General features: G+C 43.0%; 2 protein-coding genes across 6 annotated transcripts in view; one reads left to right on the top strand and one right to left on the bottom strand.

Annotated features, from left to right (window-relative positions):
• LOC143274776 (uncharacterized) overlaps positions 1-4214 on the bottom strand; it is a 53767-nt gene extending 49553 nt beyond the window's left edge. For 2 of the 4 annotated variants that reach the window (XM_076578700.1, XM_076578703.1), the window contains exon 1: positions 3404-4065. The gene's annotated coding sequence lies outside the window, so the exon portion shown is untranslated. The other 2 variants (XM_076578702.1, XM_076578701.1) reach the window with 2 other exon arrangements.
• A 2543-nt stretch (positions 4215-6757) lies between these two features.
• Positions 6758-11554, top strand: part of LOC143302222 (FACT complex subunit SSRP1-like) — a 37167-nt gene continuing 32370 nt past the window's right edge. The window contains exons 1-3 of one of the 2 annotated variants that reach the window (XM_076616798.1): positions 6758-6964; positions 8310-8495; positions 10404-10509. In XM_076616798.1, coding sequence (XP_076472913.1) covers positions 6893-6964; positions 8310-8495; positions 10404-10509 — 364 coding nt within the window. In that variant the 5' untranslated portion in view covers positions 6758-6892. The remainder of the gene's footprint in view (positions 6965-8309; positions 8496-10403; positions 10510-11554) is intronic. The other variant, XM_076616797.1, reaches the window with a different exon arrangement.

The following is an 11554-nucleotide window of genomic DNA, read 5'->3' as shown; positions in this document are numbered from 1 at the left end:
TGTCTTGTATTGTGTAGGGAGGGGTGGGGGGTGGTGACGCCGTGGTTGAATTGGTAAGACGTTGAACTTCTAGTGTTCATCAGTGTTTAGGGTTCGAGGCCCCGTCACGGCACGATGTTGTGTCTTTTGTATTTGTATTTGTATTTCTTTTTATCACAACAAATTTCTCTGTGCGAAATTCGGGCTGCTCTCCCCAGGGAGAGCGCGTCGCTATACTACAGCGCCACCCATTTTTTGGTATTTTTTCCTGCGTGCAGTTTTATTTGTTTTTCCTATCGAAGTGGATTTTCCTTCAGAATTTTGCCAGGAACAACCCTTTTGTTGCCGTGGGTTCTTTTACGTGCGCTAAGTGCATGCTGCACACGGGACCTCGGTTTATCGTCTCATCCGAATGACTAGCGTCCAGACCACCACTCAAGGTCTACTGATTGGAGGGGGAGAAAATATCGGCGGCTGAGCCGCGATTCGAACCAGCCCGCTCAGATTCTCTCGCTTCCTAGGCGGACACGTTACCTCTAGGCCATCACTCCACTTTTGTGAAGACACTTTATTCCGGTTTGTCCTCCCTCCACCCAGGTGTGAATGGGTACCTAACTTTGGTTGGGGATGGTTAATTAAAAGCGGCGGTAGGGTAATGTGTGTGTGTGTGTGTGTGTGTGTGTGTGTGTGTGTTGGGACTCATGTACGTTTATGTATATTTGACTGTGCTTTCATACCTGTGAAACTGCATATTTGGTGCATATCTGTTATGCATGTGTGGGTGTATGTGTGAATGTGTGTCTTCATGTTTTACATTTAGTTGCTTGTTTATCATTGTTGTCTTATTTATTAATTAATTAATTAATTAATTTATTTATTATTATTATTATTATTACCACTACCTTTTTTATATTGTAATTATTTATTTTTTTATTTACTTACTTACTTATTTATGTACGCTTATCTATTATTTATTCACCTTTTTTTCCCCAAGGCCTGACTAAGCGCGTTGGGTTACGCTGCTGGTCAGGCATCTGCTTGGCAGATGTGGTGTAGCGTATATGGATTTGTCCGAACGCAGTGACGCCTTCTTGAGCTACTGAAACTGAAACTGAAACGGAAGGGGAGAACTGGGTCCCGCCTTAATTTAGTCTATCAGTATCGAACCCTAGACTCAGTGAATAAGAATTCACTGCCCCTACAGTCATAAAGGCTTACAGGACCTTTAATACTGTACAACTCGTCTTCACCACATGTTGCGTTCTGTCTAGCTTGTTATAGTTCCTCAAGTTTTTTTTAATTTTTATAATCAGTGTTCAATTCAGTCAATACATTTTGTGGGGGTGTTATTTTCTATGGAAGCCGGTATTCACCCCCCCCCCCTCCATCCCCCCCTCCCCCCCTCCCCCTCCCCGCACCCCCAGAAATGTTGTGTGTACATCAGTTATAATATAAAGGATAAACTCCATTCCTGTTTGTTTTTTGTTTTTTTTCCCCCGTCTCTGGGTCTACTTGTATACTAAAATACGCATACAACTATTGCTTACGTATTCGCCAATCAGTTCAGATTGATGGATGTAATACTAGTTTCGGAATGATGTATTCTATTATCTAAAAGAGAGGACAGGACATTTCATAAGCGTAAAATCTGCAAATCGATGATAGAAGAAGACGAAGAAAAAGAAGACAAAAAAGACAAAGAGGAGGGAGGGGAATAGGGAGGAGGAGGAGGAAGGGGAGGAGGACGAGGAGGAGGAGGACAAGGGGGATGACGAGGAAGAGGAGGAAGGGGAGGAGGAAGAAGAGGAGGTGGAGGAGGAGGAGGAGGACAAGAAGGAGGAGGAAGGGGAGGAGGAGGACGAGAAGGAGAAGGAAGGGGAGGAGGAGGAGGAGAACGAGGAGGAGGAAGGGGAGGAGGAGGACGAGAAGGAGAAGGAAGGGGAGGAGGAGGAGGAGAACGAGGAGGAGGAGGAAGTGGAGGAGGAGGACGAGAACGAGGAGGAGGAGGAAGGGGAGGAGGAGGACGATAAGGAGAAGGAAGGGGAGGAGGAGGACGAGGGGGAGGAGGAGGAAGGGGAGGAGGAGGACGAGGAGGAGGACGAGGAGGAGGACGAGGAGGAGGAGGAAGGGGAGGAGGAGGACGAGGGGGAGGACGAGGGGGAGGACGAGGAGGAGGACGAGGAGGAGGAGGAAGGGGAGGAGGAGGAAGGGGAGGAGGAGGACGAGGGGGAGGACGAGGAGGAGGAGGAAGGGGAGGAGGAGAACGAGGAGGAGGACGAGGAGGAGGACGAGGAGGAGGAAGGGGAGGAGGAGGACGAGGGGGAGGACGAGGAGGAGGAGGAGGGGGAGGAAGGGTAGGTGGAGGACGAGGAGGAGGAAGGGGAGGAGGAGGAGGAAGGGGAGGAGGAGGAGGAAGGGGAAGGAGGAGAAGAAGGAAAAGAATAGGAAGAAGGATAAATATGAGAAGGAGGAAGAAGAATACACGAGAAGGAGGAAAATGAGAAAGAAGAAGAGGGGGAGGAGGAGGAGGGAGAAGAAGACAGAAGAAGGAGCAAAGAACAGAATGAGCAGAAGGAGGAATACGAGGAGGAGGAAGACTAGGAAGGGGTGTATTGAGGAATACAGAGAAGAGAAGAAGGAGGAAGAAGATGAGAAGGAGGAGGAGGAGGAAGAAGAACAAGAAGAACAAGAACAAGAACAAGAAGAAGAAGAACAAGAAGATGAGAAGGAGGAGGAGGAGGAAGAAGAAGTAGAAGAAGAAGAAGAAGAAGAACAAGAACAAGAACAAGAACAAGAAGAACAAGAACAAGAACAAGAAGATGAGAAGGAGGAGGAGGAGGAAGAAGAAGAACAAGAAGAAGAACAAGAAGAAGAAGATGAGAAGGAGTAAGAGAAAGAAGAAGAACAAGAAGAAGAACAAGAAGAAGAACAAGAAGAAGAACAAGAAGAAGAACAAGAACAAGAACAAGAAGGCGAAGGAACAGCAACAGCAGAAAGAAAAAGCAGACGACGAAAAAGAAGGAAGCGGTGATGGTGGTCATGATGATGATGATGACCGCGATGGCAGTGAAGGTAAAATTAATGTTGATGGTAACATCTACATTGAGAGATCGAGACAGGCAGAGACTGTGGTAAAAATTTATAGCACAAAAACAAAAACAACAATCGTACCTTATCATAACAAATAGACAAACGGACCACGTCATACATATAGCTAGCCAATTCGAAAACAAAGATACAAAGATATATATATATATCTAAAACACGCATAGACACAACACAACAACAACAAACAACGCCAACACAACACCTCCCATTTTCATGTGTGTGTGTGTGTGTGTGTGTGTGTGTGTGTGTGTAAAAAAGCAAAAAAAAAAAAAAAAAAAAAGCAGCAGCAATGATTAAAAAAACAAAAAAATCTTACCAGTGATGTAAACACCAAAGCTTGTCCAAGTGACACTTTAAAAAAAAAAAAGCACACAAAAGGGGGTAATCCACTTACACCACACACACACACACATATGTAAATCAATACACCAGCTTTATATAAAAAATAACAGCTGAAGTACCCCCAAAATTCGTAGCATTACAACTATAATATAATGTGTCAGTAAGCGTGTGTAGACACTGAGATGAGGTGCGGTGTCAGTGCTACAGTACAGCCAGGATCTATATCTATATTAACCCTACCATGCAGCCGGGTCACGAAGGATCGAATCAATAACTTCGAAGGATGCGTTTCCGTCGTCAGTACTCACAACAGCAGGATACACAACTGATGTCAACGACGTTCATGCTACAGGCTCCGTTCGCACGACTTGGCTCACTGAAACCGTAACACCACTCGACGCACAATGAAAGCACACAGGGAAATGATTGGATTGTTGTTACACTGCAGAATTCAAATGATTTGTGTTGAATCTCTCTCTCTTTTTTATTTTTTTTTTTTTTTTTTTACTATCTCTCTCTCTTTCGTTTTTATTTTATTTCATTTTTAAATCTAATGACGAACCTTCCCCCACACTCTCCGCAACACTCCTGACTCACCTCATGTTTAACTTTTATTTATATCAACACGAGACATGGATCGAGTGCAATGCATTACCTCCTCCAAAGCCCAACGATTTCTTGTGTGTGTCGTCAGTACAGGCGCAAGGTACAGGCGCAGAAAATAATAAATTAATGATTGTCACAGGAACACAGCTTCAACTTGCGTTGTAGCATCTGAGCCGGGGTGCACACAAATAGATCAATATATGACGGGCGCAATAGCCGAGTGGTTAAAGCGTTGGACTGTCAATCTGAGGGTCCCGGGTTCGAATCACGGTGACGGCGCCTGGTGGGTAAAGGGTGGAGATTTTTACGATCTCCCAGGTCAACATATGTGCAGACCTGCTAGTGCCTGAACCCCCTTCGTGTGTATATGCAAGCAGAAGATCAAATACGCACGTTAAAGATCCTGTAATCCATGTCAGCGTTCGGTGAGTTATGGAAACAAGAACATACCCAGCATGCACACCCCCGAAAACGGAGTGTGGCTGCCTACATGGGGGGTGGGGGGGGGGGGTAAAAACGGTCATACACGTAAAAGCCCACTCTTGTGCATACGAGTGAACGCAGAAGAAAAAGAAGAAGAAGATCAATATACATTTATAACGTAGAATCGTGCTCGCTTAATTTCGTTTACAACCCATGAATGGAGGACTGTCGCAGTAAATGTCGACATATCACTCACTCACGTCGATATATATTTTACTTCTTTATTTATCATCATTATACATCATTAAAAAAAAAATCTTTTTAAACATCGTCCATCCGTAAAAGGGACATTTGTTGCACATCCGCTTCTTTGTCAGGTGGAACGGCGTGTGAGCCTAAGTTTAGAGCGTATAGTTGTCCTACAGGTTTGTGTGTGTGTGTGTGTGTGTGTGTGTGTGTGTGTGTGTGTGTGTGTGTGTGTGTGTGTGTGTGTGTGATGGAAGGGGGATGGAGATAAAGAGCATGCCAGTCAAAGCCAGTGTCCTTAACACACATACTCAAACACACACACACACGCGCGCGCGCGCGCTCGCGGACACCCCGCCCCCCACACACCTATAGACAGACAAACAGACAGACAGACAGACACACACACACACACACAGGTGGAACACTCACACAGCTTGAACACACACACACACACACACACACACACACACAAGCAAACACATGTATGCGCTCTGATTCATGCACACAAGCAGACAGACAGACAAATAGAGAGACAGACAGACACACACACACACACACACACACACACACACACACACACACACACACACACACCCACCCCGGCACCCACCCACCCACACATACACACACACACACACACACACACACACACACACACACACACACACAGAGTCTCTCTCCTCATCACTGTCAGCTGCCACATATCATGACGGACGCACACACACACTCAGAGCAAAGGCTGACGACGCCGTTCGATTTCGTGGGTTCCGAAAAGCTCTCCGGTACAACAAGAGGCACATGACAACTGTTTTAATTGAGCGTTTGTCCTGGCGCATCAGTTCTCAGTTCAATAACACGCGGAAGCACACACACTGACACAGACACACTGAGCCATAAACATCGACAGACACAGAAAGAGACATACAGTATACATACACAGACAGATAGACACACCGGCACACACACACACACACACACACACACACACACACACACACGGCACACACACACACACACACACACACACACACACACACACACACACACACACACACCGTGGCACTGACACACCGACACACACACATCAATGATATGGAACAAATGAACAGTATGCGAATGTTAGATGTGAGCGTGTGTGAGTCAGGTGTTTGATTTCGTCACGTGTTCCCCCTCAGGTATTACAATGTAAACATTATAGTTATCCGGCAAAACACACACACACACACACACACACACACACACACACAACTCACCTGCATTTCCCCTAGTGATAGGTCTGTCTATCTACCAGCTAGTGTGAATGGGCAGGCCGGGGTGGTGAATGGGGGTGACGGAGACGGAGTGGAGAAGCTAGGTACATGTATACATTCTAACGCAGAACAGGTAGATCCGTGCAGTGTCGCGGTGGGGCGATTAGACTGATCGAGGGGAAGGCATTCACGAGGGCTGTCGCGACTGATCAACGGACGGGCATCTGTCGACAATGTGCGGCACAGCATCACTGTGTGTCAGTATGTGCGCGCGTGCGCGTCTTTGAATATAGGATTGTAAAAGTAGTGTGTGTGTGTGTGTGTGTGTGTGTGTGTGTGTGTGTGTGTGTGTGTGTGACACTATATAGTATGTTATTTTTCAAAACCACAACATGAACCCCGTCATTCCCCAGTTTCTGGAGTGTGATATAAGGGAGGTAATTCTAAGAAAAGACCATGTCCGAAAATGACAACAAATGAGAATCGAAGTTAAATGCTCCTTTAAACACACGGTAATGATAACTTAAAAACATGCGTTTCTTTATTCAATATCTTAAACAGCGATAGACCTACATTTTAAGTGTTACTGTCATCAGGGCTTTGTCCAAACGATTTTAGTCGATTGAAACAGAAAGTAGAAAACTGCGCCATTTCTCCAATGGGAATGATGTACGAATGGAAAGTCAACGTAATTTTCAAATGTAATAGAATCGTCGATCTTGCTCAAAAGGCATAAAAGAGTTTAATTTATTTTAAGACACACCCTATGTTACTATTGACTAAAACCGCATTACTATCGCTCCAAACAAAACTGAATCACTATTGTGTTTCTGAATCATTGTTGTATTTTCGAATATCCTCTCAGGGCCAATTTGGTTCGGCGAATGTTTTGATCAACATGGACGGAATATAAACAATGTACATTTTTTGTGTAAATGTCCTCGGAATCAAACATGAGTGACTTTCAGGAATACCCTGACGTTGTGCAGGAAGTTAGAGGGGCTTTGGTAAGCATGCAGACGCTTATTATTCCTGACACTGAAAATTATTATTCCTGTTTGTTCTGGTGGATGTGTGCCGCGTAAAATCTTTTCATTTCGACAAGTCTGACTCATGCACTGCGTATAGTTTATAGACTGCTGCTTGCATAGCCAGGTAATGCATACAGGATGTATTTCCATCATGTGTTGAAAAGGAAAAAAAAAAAAAAATACTGTAAGTCACATTGGACCAATTGATTTCAGACCGCCCAGCTCAATACTTTCCATCCTCAACCCCCTCCCCCTCCCCCCTCATCCCCACATCACGCCACTCAAACACATACACATAGTAACAATCTCTGTCTGTCTGTCACTCTTCCTCTGTGTGTGTGTGTGTGTGTGTGTGTGTTATTCTTACCTCCTCTTGGGTATTTTCTTTCCAACTGGAATCTGAAGGAGGTCACGACAGAACATTGTCATGATTTCTTTAGTCTTATTGGATGTGTGTTAGGTTGCATGTGTTATTATAATGTCTGGTCTGTGTTGAAGTGGTGTGTCGTGGCTTAGGGAACTTACTCCAATGCTTGTGTGTGTGTGTGAGTGTGTGTGTGTGTGTGTGTGTGTGTGTGTCTTTATGTATATATTGATGTCTTTGCTTTACATAAAGAAAGAGAAGAAGTGTAAAAAAAAAAAAAAAAAGAGAAAAAAAAAGTCTTGGTTAAACTTTTATCTTTTACAACTGATTTGTGCTTGGGGTAGAGCAGAGTGTGTGTGTGTGTGTGTGTGTGTGTGTGTGTGTGTATTATATATATATATATATATATATATGTATGTATGTATGTATGTATATATATTCACACACACACACACACAGACACACACACACACACATATATATATATATATCATATATATATTGATATAGATATATAGATAGATATAATCTATCTTCTCTCTCTCTCTCTCTCTCTCTCTCTCTCTCTCTCTCTCTCTCTCTGTATTTCATGTTTTTGTTACTGAGGTAACTCACTGAGCAACGTACTGTGGCTGGTTTTGTTTATCCAGTAACCCTGTCCCCACCATTCCACCCCACTCTCCTACATCTTTTGATACTCCGAGTGAACTGCCACCACCACCAGTCCGTGAGGAGTAAGAGAAAAGCGTCCATAGCTTTGAGTCCCATGTGTGGACTACAATTATAACCGCTCATTTTCATTTGTTATTTTTCTTGTCGCAACACCACACATTTTTATTGTTAATTTTCTTTTAATTGTTGGCACATGTTTGTATTGTCATTGATAATTTTAACTCAGTTTTTTTTTTTTTTCATTAAACCTGCATTTTAAACATTTCATTGTCACTGCACATGCAGAATCCAGGGAGGCTGAAGCTTCAGAGGAACAGTGTGATCTTCAAGAACAGCAAGACAGGCAAAGTGGACCAGTTCCAGAGTTCGGAGGTGGAGAAATCCCAGTGGCTGAAGCGTGCACGGGGCTACTGTCTGAAGATGGTGCTGAAGAGTGGTCACATTCACCGCTACGATGGTTTCAAAGAAACGGTAAGGAGGTGCAGAGGATGGAAATGGACTTTGGCTTATTCTTTCTTTCTTTATCTATGATTCTTTTAACTCACTCAGTACGGCCAGTCCTCTCTTCTCCTCTACACAGACCCCTCGGATGTCCAGTGGGTGTCTGAATGACCCAACCTTTAGCTTCCATCGTCAGAATTGTGGTATTCTTTGTCAACATTCACGTCTTCAGTATAAGAGCCTTCCGCTTGCAATATTTTGATGATGGTAATTGGGGTGAAACGCTGTTGACGTTGTCTCTTTCGCCGTTCGTATGGAAAGAGTCAATACAACTCATGACCATCACTTTTTTGTTTGGGTTTTGTTTTGTGGCTTTTTCAAAACTATTTTTTATTCATTCTTTTTTCTTTTTCTTCTTTACAGTGTACAAAACTTAGTACTAAACAATTCAGGTACAATAATCATATTAAATTGATTCATAAATAAGAACAGAAGTGTAATCAGACATAGGACATTTATAGAAGGATATAGGATATACATATTTCATATTCTGCACTCTTACCTTCATTATTATAAACTTTCTTTTTTGTCGTTAACCATTTGACTGCCAAACCTTTATGAAATGAGGTCAGTGCGACATATAGATTTGGGGTGTATGTACCACTTTGTATGTATTTTTAAGTTGTGAATTCATTTTGCTGACTAAAAATAATGCAATCCTAAGATGAAGAGGTCCAGGTACTGATCACCTGATGACTGACAAAACTGACGTGTAAATTCTGTCATATCTCATTGAGGTGACTGCCTTTCACTGATGAACGTACTCATCAGCAGCACTCAAAGTGTTAATCAAAGTTATGTTTGTTTCTGAATGAATGTACAGTGAAGCAACATTAACTCATGAAGCATAGGCTTTTACCCTGGCTAAGGCAAATGCACAGTGAGATATATGTTGATGCAGATTTATTAACATTTATTTATTTTTTTAAATTTATTTCTTTGCATTGAATTCAGTGGGTCTGAAGCCAAGACAGAAAGTGAGAAGCAAAATGATTTAAACTTGCACACCTACAAAACACACACACACACACACACACACACACACACATATGCACATGTATACACTGTGCACATACACACACATACATACAGATAGCATATACTTCTACACAGGTTCAGTGCCAGCATTTGTTTGGACTTTGATCAGCGGTTGTCTACTCCATAGTTTATTAGTATGTATATTTGTGCTGGATTACAAAAAAGGTTTTGTAACAGTACCACAGCAGAAATAAGTCTTTGGACATGTGTATTTGTATTTGTATTTGTATTTCTTTTTATCACAGCAGATTTCTTTGTGTGAAATTCAGGCTGCTCTCCCCAGGGAGAGTGCATCGCCACACTACAGCGCCACCCATTTTTTGGTATTTTTTCCTGCGTGCATTTTTTTTTTTCCTATCGAAGTGAATTTTTCTACAGAATATTGCCAGGAACAACCCTTTTGCTGCCGTGGGTTCTTTTACGTGCGATAAGTGCATGTTGCACACTGGACCTCAGTTTATCATCTCATCTGAATGACTAGCGTCCAGACCACCACTCCAGGTCTATTGGAGGGGGAGAAAATATCAGCGGCTAAGCTGTGATTTGAACCAGCGTGCTCAGATTCTCTCACTTCCTAGGTGGACGTGTTACCTCTTGGCCATCACTCCACAGTGATGTCAGAACAAGAAAAAAATAAGCTCTGCAACTTGAAATAGATGGATTGCTATGGTCCTTTGTGCATTGTAAAGAAATAGTGGCCTGTTACATCTATCTGTCTCTCTATCTATCTATCTGTCTGTCTGTCTGTCTATCTGTCTGTCTGTCTATCTATCTATCTATTTATACACCCTTGTGTGTGTGTGTGTGTGTGTGTGTGTGTGTGTGTGTGTGTGTGTGTAGGAGTTTGAGAAGGTGAGCAAGTTCCTGCAGGACTTCTTTGAGATCTCACTGGAGAAGGTGGACATGTCGATCAAGGGCTGGAACTGGGGACTGGCCAGGTTTGAAGGTCAGTGCTTGTTCCCCTTTGCAGTGCGATAGGATGTGATGCGATACGATTGGATATGATACAATACAATACGTTACGTTACGTTATGATATGATACGTAATGGACGGGCGCAATAGCCGAGTGGTTAAAGTGTTGGACTGTCAATCTGAGGGTCCCGGGTTCGAATCATGGTGACGGCGCCTGGTGGGTAAAGGGTGGAGATTTTTACGATCTCCCAGGTCAACATATGTGCAGACCTGCTAGTGCCTGAACCCCCTTCGTGTGTATATGCAAGCAGAAGATCAAATACGCACGTTAAAGATCCTGTAATCCATGTCAGCGTTCGGTGGGTTATGGAAACAAGAACATACCCAGCTTGCACACCCCCGAAAACGGAGTATGGCTGCCTACATGGCGGGGTAAAAACGGTCATACACGTAAAAGCCCACTCGTATGCATACGAGTGAACGCAGAAGAAGAAGAAGAAGAAGATACGTGATGTAACGTTATGATACGATACCATATAATACAATACGATAAGATATGATACGGTGCAAATACATTATGATACTATTCGATACGATAGGTTACGTTTTGTTAGGATACGTTATATGTTACGATACAATACGATACGTCATGTTAAGTTACCTGATACATTACGATATGATACAGTATGACACAATAAGATACCATATGATACTATATGATATCACACCATACAGTACAATGCAATGCAATGCAATACAATACAATACAATGCAGTGCTGTGCAGTGAATAAAATGCAATGCAGTACAATACAGTACAATACACTACAGTACAATATGTCTTTCAGGTAACTGTCAGAACTTTGATATCAACAAGAACCTGCATGAGTGAATGGTGACATTGGTTTTATCTTTGAGGTAAATTTCAACACTTTGAGAATATGAGAATTTGATGTTCAGTATGCTGTTTTTCAGGTAAATCTCAGAACTTTAACTCATTGGAGATGCGCTGGCACTTTGGCGCCGGTGCTCCGCCTGCTCAGAATGACATGCCGTAGTGTAGGATTTGGCGGATCGTGG

This window comes from Babylonia areolata, chromosome 29, assembly GCF_041734735.1.
Source record: "Babylonia areolata isolate BAREFJ2019XMU chromosome 29, ASM4173473v1, whole genome shotgun sequence".
Classification (NCBI taxonomy): domain Eukaryota; kingdom Metazoa; phylum Mollusca; class Gastropoda; order Neogastropoda; family Buccinidae; genus Babylonia; species Babylonia areolata.
The sequence above is the reverse complement of the archived record's forward strand: the minus strand, read 5'-3'. Positions and strand labels throughout refer to the sequence as shown.